Source organism: Gorilla gorilla, chromosome 10 (genome assembly GCF_029281585.2).
Source record: "Gorilla gorilla gorilla isolate KB3781 chromosome 10, NHGRI_mGorGor1-v2.1_pri, whole genome shotgun sequence".
NCBI classification, from domain to species: domain Eukaryota; kingdom Metazoa; phylum Chordata; class Mammalia; order Primates; family Hominidae; genus Gorilla; species Gorilla gorilla.
The window spans coordinates 57802867-57819376 of NC_073234.2; the positions used below are offsets into that span (position 1 = coordinate 57802867).

Consider the following 16510-nt stretch of genomic DNA (forward strand, 5'->3'; position numbering starts at 1 on the left):
AAAGTGTGATATGGATGTATGTTTCATAAATAATGTTCTGATGAATTTGTGTTTATTGCTTATCATTTTTTAAAATTGCCACCTTCAAGATGGTTGTGGGGATTAAGTGCAAACATGCATATTAAAGATCTTTTGTAAACTGTGAGGTCATCCTTATGTGTACGAACATTGCTATACTGATATTGATGTGAGTTGGTTTTTAAAGTTGTGAATAAATACTGATATTCTCTTTGAAAGTAAAGAACTACAAAAAATGTGATAAAGAATCATACTGGAATGCATCCATGTGTATTCACAATATTTTATTTTCTGTCACTGTTACAGTACTGGTTACGGAGAATGTCTTCTTGACAAACCAGATGAAGAAATATATAATCTGCCTTCAGAACTTCCTGGATCACGATATGATGGAAACAAGCAGTGTGAGCTTGCGTTTGGTCCTGGGTCACAAATGTGTCCCCATATAGTAAGAAAAGAAAATTCCTTTATTTTGTTCAAAAACTGCCATAAAGTTATACTTAGAATATATTTCAAAATGTGTTTATTCTCTTGAACTAAATATAGCTTTTAAGTCTGATAATTTAGTATTTATCAAAAAGAGGTTAAGAAAAGGAAAATTAAAACTTATTGACTACTTATTATGTGTCAGGTACTGTTTTGGGTACTTAAAAATTATCTTTGTTAACTCTCAAATTCCTATGAAGTATTCTCATTTAGAAAATAGGGAAGTTATATAATTTGAAAATAAAATTATTGAAATATTTATTTTCAAATGATATTATTTTGAGGTTAAGGAGAAAATATAGGTGTTTTGAATCTGAATTGTTTTAAAGGCACCAGGAATCTAACTAATAGAGTACATTTTCCTTTACATATATTTGAATTCAAAAGAATTAAATTTGGGGCATATTGTTTAGTTTTTCATTGAGCTATTATTTTATAATATTTTGAGGATTTTTCATAGATGAGATACCTTTGTCATTGAAATAGTTGATCCTAACACTTTTATTAGATCTATAATTATGATTTTCTTTTATATGGGGGTAAATTTAGGATTTAGTTTAAAATAAATGTCACTGCTTTAGTGAATCCATGCTTTACTTTTCCATGTAGAGTACTCATTCAGTTTTCCTTATTCCCTATATATTTTTGCCTAATTGCTTCCCTCCCTACTAGGTTGTGAGGATCATTGGACCAGGAATGTAGACTTACTCAGTCATTAAAATAAATATCTATATCTATTCCTGGGGTCCAGTTTAGGATTTGTCACACAGTACATGCCACAAAATAAATGCTTATTGAATGTTGAAAGAATTAATTAATTAGAGAATGTAGGACAGGCAAAACTCATTTCATATAGTGACTATTCTTCCTAAAACCTTAAATTTCAATAAGCCTTTAAACATTCCTGTGAAGTGGGGAAGATTTACCTTAAAATATCATTGTAAAAGATACATTTCTTTCCAATCTGATTTAGACACTAAATAAACTTTGAATTTAAATTCAGAAAAAGAAAGGAATTATATTGGGTATAGCTCGTATGACCTCTGTGGACTTTTGTTTCTTTCGAAACCTTCAGAGCCCTTTGTTCAAAAGTTGAAAGTACGCATTATATTCACAAAATAGGAAACTTCAGTATACATTATACATTATTTCAATGCAGATTATTCATACATTCCACCATTGTATCAAAAGCAGCTTTTGGCAAATTCTTACGAATAACATTTAACAATAAAAAGTTCTTTAGAAAGATATCTTGTAAAGAGAGAAAACTATCTCAAATAATTTTGAAAATTTCCACTCCAATTTATAACTCCTATTCAATGTATGAATAAAGTTTTTTAAAAAAGTTTTAAAGAAAATGTCACAATTTTATGTATTTAGAAGAAAATTAATGACTAGAACTTAGTAAAAAAATTTGCTGATTAGTTTCAGCTTATACCATAGAACTAGGAAACAGACCAATTTATAAACCAATGTGTAATACTGAATTGAACCAGTGTTGTGGTGTTATCTTTACACTGGCTTGCCTGCCTTTTGTTACTCAGGAGAATATATGCATGCATCTGTGGTGCACAAGCACAGAAAAGCTTCACAAAGGCTGTTTCACTCAACACGTGCCACCAGCAGATGGAACAGACTGCGGTCCTGGAATGGTAGGTTTTCTTGAAGGGTGAGTCTTGTATGAAGATATTATCCAAGGATGTGATTGCTCTGCATTTTAGCACTCTGTTTGTTATTTGCTGTCAACTTTTCTTCAGCTAGTCGAATTAATGTTATTGCCATGTTTGTTTGATATAGTACATTGTCAATGAATTAAATCTTTAATTTTACCCTATTTCTAAGCTATGGCAGATGAATATTAAAGTTTTGTATAGTTAGCATATAAATAATTACATGGATATATAGTTATCTATGTATATTATAACATTATTATTAAAATTGAGGACAGATATAACAGTCCTAATATTTTGGCAAATTCTCCAAATTCAGGGATGTTTCCATTTCATACGTTTTCTCCCTTAAAATTCCGTTACTACAATTGAAAGTTTTAAGTGGCTTCTTTAGACCTTTATTGTTTCTAAGTGTATCAAGATACATTATACCGCTAAAATCAACCACCTACCATGCTAGGTCTTTATTATTCCAACAGTCATGAACTTATCTAAAGCTGTCAACATGATGTTGAATGATAATGCTCACCATGATAATGAAAAGTGTCTTGTGAGAGGATGAAGTCAGAGTGTACTTTGTGTTCCAGGATGGCCTCAGTGGCCAGTGTTGACTACATTAAGTGTTTAGTCTGTCAGCATCTCTGAGCTCCCTCAGTGTAAAAGGAACACTTCCTTGGCAATGGATTGGCTAATTGTGCCTCTTTTTTTACCTTCACATTAGCCAAAAAAGATAAACTTCTTAAAAATAAGGTCAGTTCAGTAGCTGAACTTTGCCTTTACCACTTCTTGCTTCCTTGAAATATTTATACTACCTATTGCTTTTCTCTTGAATCACTTGCATCAAAAGGTATGTGTTTCCTGTGAATATTGCTCACATCACAAATTAATTGGTTACTAATATATTATTTGGAACTTCAAGTGTTGTAGCAGCTGAAGTACTCATTGAAATCATCTAACACACTAATAACCTTTTTGTAATTTTAGGACGAAAGTTCTAGTGGTCTTTTTCAGTTCAGCTGGCTTTGAATTTTAAAATTCAATCTTTATATAATGTTTCTATTTGGTGGATAAGAGTTATTTAAAGGACTTTACTTTTTTCTCGGTTCCTGTGACTAGTATTAGTAGATAGATTTTTGAGTAAAAGGTGGCATTTGTGAGAGTGACTACCTGAGGCTCAGCAGAGGAAAAAAAATATTTTTGAAGTATGAATGCTGGGCTGCTGATATTGGCACATTTGAAGATGTGCTCCAAGATGTTCACCTGATTAAAATCCAGGACTGGCACCTTCCTCTGTTCCTTAGCAACTTTTCAAGTTACTATATGCCATGAACCTTCAGGACTGATTGCTTGTGGCAAAAGTGTGATTGATATATTTATAAATATTAAGAGATATACTATTTATAGCTAATTTATTAATATTCTAAATCCAGTTAGGGCATAAACATGATTTTTTGAAATTAAGGTATATATAAGTATAATGCATAGATCTTAGGTATACAATTTGATGGATTTTAACAAATGTGGATGCACATACAGCCAACATCCCAATAAAAATGAGAAGATTTCTATCACTTTAAAAAGTTCAGTTGTGGCCGGGCACGGTGACTCATGCCTGTAATCCCAGCACTTTGGGAAACCGAGGCAGGCGGATCACCTGAGATCAAGAGTTCAAGACCAGCCGGGCCAACAAGGCAAAACCCCGTCTCTACTAAAAATACAAAAATTAGCCAGGCGTGGTGACAGGCGCCTGTAATCCCAGCTACTCAGGAGACTGATTGAGTATAATCGCTTGAACCTGGGAGGCGGAGGTTGCAGTGAGCTGAGATCGCACATTTGCACTACTAGGGGACAAGAGTGAGACTTCGTCTCAAAAAAAAATTAAAAAATTTAGTTGTGCCTCTATCTAGACAACTCTCCTTCCTTCCAGAGAAAACTCCTATTCTGATTTTTATTTCCAGAGGTTCGTTTTTTTCTTGTTCTTGTTGTAAGTAGAACTATACAGCGTCATCTTTTTTGAAGGAGTGGAATGGGACAGGTGTCTTTTGTTCAACATAATATTTTTAAGCTTCATCCATATTATTGTGTGCATTAGCAGTTCATTCCTTTATACCACAGTGTAATTCAGCTATACAGATGTACTATAATTTATCAATTCTCCTGTCAATAGATATTTGAATCATTTCTTGTGTTTGGTTATTATGAATAAAGCTGCCATGAACATCCCTGTACAAGTCTTCTTGTAGACATACGTTTGTGTTTCTCTTGGTGTAGAATTGCTGGATTATAGGGTGAGTGTATGTTTAACATCATAAGACAGGGCCAAACAGTTTTCTGAAGTATGTGCACCATTTTAGACTCCCCCCAGCAATGGAGTAAAGTTCCAATTACTCTGTATTTCTTGCCGACTTTTGATACTGTTAGTCTTTAAAAAAAATTTGGCCATTCTACTAGGTATAAAATGGAATCTCATTGTGGTTTTAACTTGTATCTCCATGATTATTATCAATCTTATGCATTTTTTCATGTGCTTATTAGCCATTTGAATATTTTCCCAATGAGATGGTAGGATAGGCATGGATTTATTGAGATTCAAGGTAAATGTGATGAGATGCTAAGATTTACTTTAGAGCCAATGCAGATTGAAAGCAAAGGTGGTATTTGGGGTAGCATCATGTGGATTATAATAGGTATAAATTATCTTTTTAAAATTAATAAAACACAGTGAACCCCTATATATTTAGCTGTATTCAGTACTAAATAAACCTTTTATTGAAGGGACATTTGAAACAAATATTCTATAATTTTGCCTTAACATTCTTCTTTATTCTGTTTATCTTGTGACTATCTAATGAGTGTGTGTGCTGAACACTTTTGGTAGTAAATCAATTTGTGTGAAGCCATGGTGAACCCTTCTGATAATGAGTTAATTTTACTACATGGTGAATAGTATAACGTTATAACTTTTTCATGCTCTAGTCTATCAAATTATTTTTTAAAAAGAGTAAGGATTACTTAATTTTTTTGTGCAAGATGCTAACAAAATGCACATGCACATAGTACATTACGATTTTTTTTCACTTCTAATATGGCTTTCTTATATTGAATGACTTTTTCTAATGGAAAGCACAAAGCATTTTTACTGCTATAAGCTTGGCTGTAGGTTTCATTCAATCAGCAAAGATCTATCAAGGGCCTATTATGTCAGGCACTATTTTAGGTACACTATTTCTCATTTTCTTCTGTTGCTGTAGGATACATGAGTTAACAAAACAGACAATATTACCAGGGGTCCTTGCTCCCAGAGCTCCCAAGATGGTGGCAGGCCACTTCCAAAATGGCGGCAGGCCACTTCCAAGATGGCGGCAAGCCTCGTTTTCTCTGACCTGGGGTTCTTGGCCTCACAGATTCCAAGGAATGGAATCTTGGGCCATGCTGTGAGTGTTATAGCTCTGTTAGAAGCCATGGGTCATGGAAGAGAACCATGGAACCCAGTGACTAGTGTTCAGCCTGATTAGGATGAACCCAGGCACTTAGCCGTGCAGGAACAATGGCAAGCCTTTAGCCCTATGGGGAGCGGCAATGGGCATCTCGCTGGATCAGGAGCACAGCAGACACCCTATTGGATCCGGAGGGATGGAAGTCAGCAGCAGGTCTGCGATGGCAGCAAACAGCAGTGGTAGACGGCAAGTGAAAGCTCAGCTCCAGCCGTAACAAACATGGACCAGAAGAGTGCAGCTGCAAGATTTAATAGAGTGAAAACAGAGCTCCCATACAAAGGGAGGGGACCCAAAGAGGGTAGCCATTGCAGGCTCGAATGTCTGGGTTTATATCCGGATCATTGTCCCTCCTGCTGTGCTCTCAGGTGATAGATGATTGGCTATTTCTTTACCTCCTGTTTTTGCCTAATTAGCATTTTAGTGAGCTCTCTTTACTACCTGATTGGTTGGGTGTGAGCTAAGTTGCAAGCCCTGTATTTAAAGGTGGATGCAGTTACCTTCCCAGCTAGGCTTAGGGATTCTTAGCCTAGGTAATCCAGCTAGTCCTGTCTCTCAACAAGATCTCTGCCCTTATGTAGCTCAAGTTCTAGAGGGAGACTAGAATATTATAAATAATTAATATAATAGTACCATCAAACTGATTGGTGCCACGCACCAGAAAAATAGAGCAGGAAGCTGATTAGAAGTTTTATAGTAGGAGAGGGCAGATTGCAATTTAAAATATGATGGTCAGGACAGACATATGAAGTTACCAAATTAGCTGTCTTAAAGGAGATGAGAGGGTTAGCTATGAGGATATCTGGCGTAAATGAGTTTCCAACAAAGGGAACAGCTGAGCTCCTAAGTCTGGAGTATGCCTGGAGTATTCAAAGAAGAGTAAGGAGGACATTTTAGCTGGAGTGAAGTGAAGAGAGAAAGAGACTTATAAGAAGTAACTGAAGGAAGATTTCGTAGGGCATTGCAGGTGTGAAAGAAAAGTATCTTGGGACCCTTCAAGCTGGGAATGTCTCAGGACAAACCTGCTTCCTAGTCTATTCAAGTCATCACTTTACTCACAGAGATAGATGGATATTCTGATTGCCTCCTTTGGAAATACTTATCAGAAACTCAAAAGAATGCAACCATCTGTCTGTCACCTACCTGTGACCTAGAAGTCCCCATTGGGGGGTGGGGAGGGGCTTGCTTTGAGCTGTCTCCACCTTTCTGGAGAGAACTAATGTACTTCTTATGTATTGACTGATGTCTCATGTCTCCCTAAAATGTATAAAAACAAGCTGTGCCCCGACCACCTTTGGCACATGTCATCAGGACTTCCTGAGGCTATGTCATGGGCATGCCCTCAACCTTGGCAAAATAAACTTTCTAAATTAACTGAGACCTGTCTTAAATTTTTGGGGTTCACACAGGTCATTGTGAGAACTGCATATTTACTCAAAGTAAAATAATGAAAGATATGAATGGATTCATACCTGATTTGACTTAGTTTAAAAAGAGATCATTCTGGCAACTGTGTTAAGGCTAAACTGTCGGGGACAAGAGTGGAAACAGACATCCACTTAGCTATTTCAGTGATAGAAGTAAGGGATGCTAGTGCTCAAACCAGAGTAGTAGTAGTGAGATAATTAAAGGTCAATTTTTGATATATTTTAAAAGGAACTAGAACATTTATTCTAGCTAATGTATCAGATGTGGAGTGTTCAAAGAGGAAGAAGAGAAATGATGACTAGGCTTTTGGCTGAACAACTTAGATCAACTTGGTAAAAGTAGGTTTTGAGTTGGGAAGGCAGGAATTCAGTTTTGGATATGCTATGCTTGAAATGTTTATTAGACATTCCAGTAAATAGTCATAAGTAAGTAGGCATATATATGAGTCCGGAGTTTAGGAGAGAGATCTGGACTAGAAGTAACTGTTAATAGTAAAGAATTAAAAAACCAAGATATGAGCCTGGAGAGACATTCCAACATTAAGTTGTCACAGAGAAGAAGAGAATTTAAGAGAGAGATCTGGACTAGAAGTGACTGTTAACAGAAAAGAATAAAAAAACTAGATGTGAGCCTGGAGAAACATTCCAACACTAAGTTATCACAAAGAAAAAGAAAAAACAACAGAAGAAAATGAGAACAATTAGTTTTGAAGAAAGGAAGAAAACCAAGTGTGTAGAGCCCTGGAAATGAAGAGAAAAAAAATATGTCAGAGAAGAAGAGTGATTAATTGTGCACACATTGCTGATAAGTCAAGGAAGACAGAGAATGAGAACTGGCTATTGGTGTCCTACACGTTGTTAAATATAGTGAAACCCAGGTTTCTCTTCAAAGAATCAGTATGTCAGTATGTTCAGCTCTCTTATTCTTTGATTCTCCATTTTAAAGTTTAACTTCCTGGTTCTTTTTGCCTCCTTATCTCTAGTTTCAGTAAACAACTTTCCTGCCATTCCTAATCAGTAATTCATATCTGTTCCCCTGGTTACCTGCTCTGACCTAAGTCATCTTTAGTTACCTGTTCCTAACCATCCTTCCCACCAAACTACTCACCCCGCCACTCTGGCTTGTACTCCTGCTCTTTTTTAAAGAGCCAATCAGAATTAGCTTAGACTATGCGGTCCTACCCTAGCCAGTAGGGAATGACACAGCAGTAGGGGCTATCTGTGTCAGGAGTAAGAACTCCTGCCCCTGCCCTGTCCAGGTGTGCTCTCGCCATTGTTCCATCTGTGAGGAGCACACTTTTTGCAGAAAGGAAAAATTGCCTTGCTGAGAAACTTAAATTTATGTTCGAGTGCTATTTCTTTGCAGCACTGAGGAACAAGCATTTTGCATTTCTAACAATTTGAGCAGATTCATGGAGGAATAGGATATATTCCTCATGGGGCGGGGTTATGAGAGAATAGACAGGGAGTTAAAGAATGTACATGGCGGACTCTTTCAAGGAGAAGCAGGGCAGTAGCTGGTAAGGGCAGTGAGATCTAAGACAGGTTTTGTTGTTGCTATTGTTTTCTTAAAGTGAGAGAAATAACAGCTGTGTTTGTATGTTAATGAGAATAATCTAGGCAACTACTTTGTGAATTATCTGTAGTGATAATCTAGGAAACCACTTTGCAAATTATCTGTAGTAAAAGATCGTCTTTGTTCTTTTTTGAAATTTCTGATTATTTATAAACTGATACTTTTGTACAAAGTAATAAAAATTATTGACTAGGAAAATGAAATGCAAAAAAGACATCCAAAATATAAGCCATATTTTTCTATGGGAAACAGTGTGGCCATTCCTCACAAAATTATTAATTGAATTATCATATGCTCTAGCTATTCTACTTCTGGATATATACCCAAAGAATTGAAAGCAAGATTTCAAAGAGATATTTGTACACTCATGCTCATAGCAGCATTTTTCACAATATCTAAAGGTGAAAGCAGGAGTTTGAGACCATCCTGGCCAACATGGTGAAACCCTGTCTCTACTAAAAATACAAAAATTAGCTGGGTGTGGTGGCGTGCGCCTGTAGTCCCAGCTACTCAGGAGGCTGAGGCAGGAGAATCACATGAATGTGGGAGGCGGAGGTTGCAGTAAGCTGTGATCATGCCACTGCACTCTAGCCTGGGTGACGGAGCGAGACTCCATCTCAAAAAAAAAAAAAAAAAAAAAAAAAAGATGAAAGCAACCCAGTGTCCATTGATGGATGAAAGGATAAATAAAATGTGGTAAATGCATATGTTATGGTTTGAATGTTTGCCCCCTCCCAAACTCATATTTGCCAATGTAACAGTATTGGGAGATGGGTCCTGTTTGATAAGACTAGGGCATAATGGCTCTTCCCTCATGGGTGGGTTTAATACCTTATAAAAGGGCCTTCAGGACTGAGCTGTCTCGGTCCTTCTGTATTGTGCTCTGTGAGGATCCAGCATTCTCTCCCTACAGAGGATGCAGTATGCAAGGTGCTATCTTGGAAGAAGAGAAAGGCCTCATCAGACACCAAACCTGCCGGTATCCTGACCTTAGATTTCCCAGATCTCAGGCCTGTGGGAAATGAATTTCTGTTATTTATAAATTATCCAATCTTGGGTATTCTTATATAGCAGCACAAAATGGACTAAGACAACATACAATGGAATATTATTCATTTTTAATAAGAAAATTCTGACACATGGATGAAGCTTGGGCATATTATGCTAAGTGAAATAAGCCAGTCACATGAAGACTAGTACTATATGATTCCAATTATATGAAGTATCTGGAGTAGTCAAATTCATAGAAACAGAAAGTAGAATGGTGGTTACCAAGAGGTGGCAGGGAGGACAAAATGGGAGTTGTCACTTAATGGGTATAGGGCTTCAGTTTTGCAAGATGGAAAAGTTCTGGAGATTGGTTGCACAACAATGAATATACCTAACACTATTGAACTATATGCTTAAATATGGCTAAGATGGTAAATTTTATGTTATGCATGTTTTGCCACAATTAAAAATAAACATAAGCCAAATTTTAAATTATTTACTTAGACATAAAATTTCTCTGTAAAAATCTTACAAAAATTTCTTAATGCTTACTCTCAAGTTGTGTTATCGTCTCTCAGTCTGGTAACTAATTCATAGACTGGCATGAGTGCATGGTCATACTTTGATTAGCTATCACTGAAATGATGATGTAGAAGAGATGAGAGAATTGCTGGAGTGATGTTTGGTGTAGTGAGAAGGGATGGATTAAGTGCACAAGCAGGGGGATTGACTTTGTCTGGGATAGTGAATTTTCCATGTGTGCTAACAGGTAGCAAGGCTGAATGTGAGTGCAGATGCTGTTGAATGGGTAGAACAGGTGGTGAGAGACTGTGGATAGATTCTTCTGTAAGTTTCCATTTTCCTGATGAAAATAAAGAAACAAGGTTGTCATTTGAGACTTCGGATAGAATAAAGTAGAAAGCTTTTTATAAGAGTGGAAGAGTGTACAGATACTTTGAGTAAAAAAATGGAAGGATGGAAATATACCATATTAACCTGGTATTTGGTTTCTTCTATTCAAAAAATACCCACCATATTCCATTTTACTATTTAATTTTTCCTTCCTCCCCAATGACACTCTAAATCTTAAAGCCAGGAGAAATATTACACTCCTTTTCTATTCCACAGATCTTACTCAGTAGGTAGGAAATATTCATAAAATCGTTTCAAATGTAACCTGAATTAATAACAGCTAGCTTCAAATTGTTTAGTTTGTTCTTCTATTGATCTTTATGCTGCTATTATAATTTTTGTGATGTTCTAATTAGAGATACGCGTCGTTTCTTTTTGTGCTTATTATTTTTATAGCATTGCCGTCATGGGCTATGTGTAAACAAAGAAACGGAAACACGTCCTGTAAATGGTGAATGGGGACCATGGGAACCTTACAGTTCTTGTTCAAGAACATGTGGAGGCGGAATCGAAAGCGCAACCAGGCGCTGTAATCATCCTGAGTATGTCTTTTTTATGTCACTATAAATTAAGATTATCTCAAGGCACCAGAAAGTAAACATCAGTTTCACTCACTTCTAAAACTGGAGGTCAGTCCGTAAGTTTCTGAGATTCAGAAAACTTCTGGAACACTTTAAGCCACATTGATTTATATTTTGGTAGATTCAGACATTTTAAAAAAACCCTAAATAGATTAAATTTTATAATCTGAACTGAGATCCATTTTCTTCATTTTTTTTTGTTTTTTAATTTAGTATAAATTTTGGGATATAAATATGAATGACAGTCATATAATGGCATTTTCACATTTACTGTATGCCTAATGAAATATCCTGGCTACTTTCACTTATGTTTTGGATCTTCTGGATAACATATATAGTTTGGTTACCAATTTTTTACTGTTTTGTGCGTTGTGACGTGTGATACTTTCTTTTCTCTGCTTCTTGTGTTATAGACGCATCATTGTCTTTAGCTGAATAAGTACTAAAGCATATCTCCCCCTCATCAAACTATTTAAAAGGGCTTAAATATTGCATTAAGATTTTAAATTAATGTTTCTGTTGTATATATGATATATAAGTTGGTAAGCAATATGATACTCTTTAAAGTATTATTAATAAGCATTTTTAATGCAGAAGTGTGACTTACTCTGAATAAAATCTTGGTTCATTTAAATTTTAGGATAAATTATACTAGAAGTCTTTATATTCCAAAAATTCTGCAAAAAAATTTTATTTTCCAGCATAAGTCAAAATAACATGGATATAGATTGATACCATAAAACTCCTTGAATTGAGTGATAAATAAGATATACATGACAAAGATGTGTATACATTTCCTTTTTATTTAACATGGCATCTGCCTTTGTTATTGTCTTTGGCTCACCACATGTCTTTTCTTCTTTCCAGAAAGTGAGCAAACCCTTTTTTGGAAGTTTAAGAAAAAACTTCCATTGTTGGTTTCTTGCTAGTTAACCTAGTCAAGAATAAGGTATCGTTTCTGCCCTCTAGGCTCACTGTCCACGTTAAGGTGGATATTTTTGTGGTTCATTATCCATAGAATTGCTTAAAACTCATGTTACATACTTCTGTTAAAAAGTGTTAGTGGGACTTCACTGGTTTTCTAGATCCTGGAAAAGAATAGAACTTTTAGAAGTAAGTGGCACAAATAATGTTGTACTGATGTGCTTTAAAATGTAATGAATTTGACTAGGCCAAGAAACGGAGGAAATTACTGTGTGGGCCGCAGGATGAAATTTCGATCATGTAATACTGATTCATGTCCAAAAGGCACACAAGACTTTCGAGAGAAGCAGTGCTCTGATTTTAATGGTAAACATTTGGACATCAGTGGCATTCCCTCTAATGTGAGGTGGCTTCCAAGATACAGTGGCAGTAAGTAAATTATGCTGTTTCTTTGATGTAAATTTTTCTGAGACATAAGAACACATAGCTTTATTATTATACATTAAAAATTTGACCTTTTTCTTTTTTACAGTTGGCACAAAGGATCGTTGTAAACTTTATTGTCAGGTTGCTGGAACCAATTATTTCTACCTATTGAAGGATATGGTTGAAGATGGTACTCCTTGTGGAACTGAAACTCATGACATCTGTGTTCAAGGCCAGTGTATGGTAAGTAAACTATAAGTTTCTATTAGATTTAAAGTGACTTTAAGAATAATGTTTTTTTCGATTTATATAACCAAATTTATATATATAACCTATATATATAACCAATTTATATAACATATTTATATAACATATACTATTTCAGCATATGTTCTTATGCATTCCAACAAAGCAACCTTTGTTATCATGCTATCTATAGAAGTATGGTTAGCCTGGTTACTGGGAATTCTCTGTCATCAAGAATGCCTCAACAAAGCATTAAGATAAATTTGATGACTTTCTGTGGTCTATTGTACTCATAATCAAAATAGGAATGAGGTCAGCTTCCTAAAAAGATAGAAAATAATAAGATACAAGGATTGTAAGGAGATTTTGCTACTTTAAATGTAAGCTTCTACAGTAACGTTTTCCTTGTCCGTTGAAACCGTTGATATTCTCCCTTCCTCTTTCCAGCTCTCTGTCACTTATTTTTTATGTACATTCAACAAACATTGATTGAGTAGCTACTAGATGTCAGATACTGTTCAAGTCACCAGGATAAAAGATTGGAGCAGAGAACCCCACTTCCAAGATGGTCACAGATTTGTGGGGGAAATAGGCATGTAAACAATTAGAATGTAGTGCTATGGGTCATCTGCAAGGTAGCATGGAGATATTGAAAGGAGTTTCTTATTTTATGGGGAGGTGGGTAAAGGATTCAGAGAACCTTTCATGGAGCGCATAAGACTTGTGCTAAGTATTGAAATGAGTAGGTTTTAGGAAGATGAGGAAGTATGGGAGCAGAGTTGGAGTTAGGGACTAGCAGATGGTTGTCAAATGCACTTTTTTTTTCTTAACTCCCTGGAAACACATAGAAGCATTTGAAGTCAAGGGAGAGATGTGATTCGATTTGCATATTGGAATCTTCAAAATACTGGGTTTAGAAGATTGGAGGCAGGTGGTCCATTTAACAGGGTTGTAGGTCAGAGCAGATAAGATGCTGAGTTAAAGCACAAACATTGCAATGGCAGTCTTGAGAATGGATGGCGAGTTTGAGAACTAAGATAGTGAATGTGGTCTAAAGAATATAGTAAGTGTACTTCTATGAGATCAACTTTCTTAGATTCCACATATGAATGAGATCATATAGTATTTGATTTTTGGTGTCTGGCTTATTTCATTTAACCCAATGTCCTCCAGGTTCATCCATGTTGTCACAAATGGCAAGGTTTCCTCTTCTTTATGGCTGAATAATATACCATTTTGTATATAAACCAGATTGTTTAAATCCATGCATCCACTGATGGACACTTAGTTTGATTTCATATTTTGGCTATTGTGAATAGAGCTGTGATAAACATGGGAGTGTAGATATCTCTTTGATACACTAATTTCATTTCCTTTGGAAGTAGTGAGGTTGCTGGATCATATGGTAGTTCTATTTTTAGTGGATGTTATGTGCTGTCACCACAAAAATGATAACTATGTGAAGTTATGCATTTGTTAATTAGCTAGATTTAACCATTCCTTAATGTATTGATATTCTTCAAAACATTATGTTGTACGTGATAAAAACATACAATGTTATCTGTCAATTTAAAAATAAAAGATAAAAATAATTAAAAATATAAGTATAAGCTTATGAACTTATTCCTTCGGTTAAAGTGGAGCTCTATAGGGCCAACTTCATCTCCCCATAAACAAATACCTTTTACCTTATCTCAGTGATAAAGGCTCTTCACCCAAAGAGCTAATGAGATGTTCAAAGAGAATTAAAATAATTTAAGTCGGAAACAGTTTAAATACTGAAAAGGTTATTCAGTGGCCTGAAAAAAGTTGTGCTTTAAATTAGCAGCATAAAGTCATATGACAATGCAAAAGTTATGGTGAAGATTATCTGAACATATAGAGGCATACTACTTTCAGAAAATATATGCTTAACATTTTGATTTTGAAAATATCTGCCTTTTATATAAAAAAATTCACTAGGCTTAAGAAATTTTCTTTACTGATCACTAAATTTAGAGGGCCATTCCAAACAATGGAAAGAGTTATTGCAATGTATGCAGAGGACAGCTTCTTCATGGAGAGGAGCTGCATTTGTTTTTTTGAAATTTCTGGAACGAGCCATCTACTTGCATATTCATTCATTTATTCATTCATTTTTAAAAATAAGCACTGTTATGCTGGGTATTAGTTTTAGAGAAAATGTTACTTTTAAATACTTATTTGAAGCTAAGACTATTTGCAGAGTTCTAAGGTCATGAGTTAAAATAATAACCATGGAAGTCATCTTTTTGGAGTATTCTAATGTGTTACTTACATACTCATAGTTTAGTCTCTTTGAATTACATTTCTTTTAGGAGTGGTTTTCAAATGACAGTGGGTATTGGAATCAATGTCAGTGTTACAATACAGATTCCTAGGTTTTATTTCCAAGTATTATAATTCAGAAGATCTGGGATACTGTCTTTTTAAATACCACCCCATATGATGTTGATGCAGGAGGTCTGTGGATGACCCTTTAATAAACTTGGCTTTTTAAATGAATATGTGAAAATGTTGACATACAACTAGATGAGTACATATGTTGAAACAATTCTGTTGTACTGAATCTCCTGTTAATTGAAAGGATATTTGTGAAAAGAACTTTGTAAACTTTAAGGCGCCATGCTTATAGTTGGTCATTCTTTTTTTTTTTTAACTTTTATTTTAGATTCAGGGGTATATATGCAAGTTTTTTATACAGGTAAACTCGTGTAACAGGGTTTTGTTGTACAGATTATTTCATCATCCAGATACTAAGCCTAGTATCCAATAGTTACTTTTTCCGATCCTCTCACTCCTCCCACCCTCCACCCTCAGCAGGCCCCAGTGTGTGTTGTTCCCCTCTTTGTGCCCATATGTTCTCATCATTTAGCTCACACTTACAAGTGAGAATGTGTAATATTTGGCTTTCTGTTCCTGTGTTGGTTTGCTAAGGATGATGACCTCCAGCTCCATCCATGTTCCTGTAAAAGACGTCATTTTATTCTTTCCTATGGCTGCATAGTATTCCTTTGTGTATATGTATCACATTTTCTTTATCCAGTCTACCATTAATGGACACTTAGGTTCATTTCATGTCTTTGCTATTGTAAATAGTGCTGCAATGAACATACACCTGCATGTGTCTTTATGGTAGAACAACTTATATTCCTTTGGGTATATATCCAATAATGGGATTGCTGAGTTGAATGGTAGTTCAGTTTTTAGCTCTTTAGGGAATCGCCACACTGCTTTCCACAGTGGTTGAACCAATTTACACTCCCACCAACGGTGTATAACCGTTCTCTTTTCTGCAATCTTTCTAGCATCTTTTATTTTTTGACTTTTTAGTAATAGTCATTCTGACTGGTGTGAGATGCTATCTTATTTTGGTTTTGATTTGCATTTCTCTAATGATCAGTGATATTGCGCTTTTTTCGTAGGCTTGTTGGCTGCATGTATGTCTTCTCTTAAAAGGTGTTTGTTCATGTTCTTTGCTCACTTTTTAATGGAATTGTTTTTTTTTCTTGTAAATTTATTTAAGTTCCTTATAGATGCTGGATAATAGACCTTTGTCAGATGTATAGTTTGCAGATATTTTCCCCCATTCTATAGATTGTCTGTTTACTCTGTTGATAATTTCTTTTGCTGTTCAGAAGCTCTTAAATTTAGCTAGATCTCATTTTCCAGTTTTTGCTGTTGTAATTGCTTTCAGTGTCTTCATCATGAAATCTTTGCCAGTTCTTGTGTCCAGAATGGT

At 35.4% G+C, this 16510-nt stretch overlaps 1 protein-coding gene across 1 annotated transcript in view; it reads left to right on the forward strand.

Moving 5' to 3' along the window:
* ADAMTS20 (ADAM metallopeptidase with thrombospondin type 1 motif 20) overlaps window positions 1-16510 on the forward strand; it is a 197356-nt gene that overhangs the window by 80095 nt on the left and 100751 nt on the right. The window contains exons 10-14 of the mRNA XM_055358826.1: window positions 325-466; window positions 2049-2156; window positions 10970-11115; window positions 12326-12507; window positions 12611-12747. Of these exons, the coding sequence (XP_055214801.1) occupies window positions 325-466; window positions 2049-2156; window positions 10970-11115; window positions 12326-12507; window positions 12611-12747 (715 nt within the window). The remainder of the gene's footprint in view (window positions 1-324; window positions 467-2048; window positions 2157-10969; window positions 11116-12325; window positions 12508-12610; window positions 12748-16510) is intronic.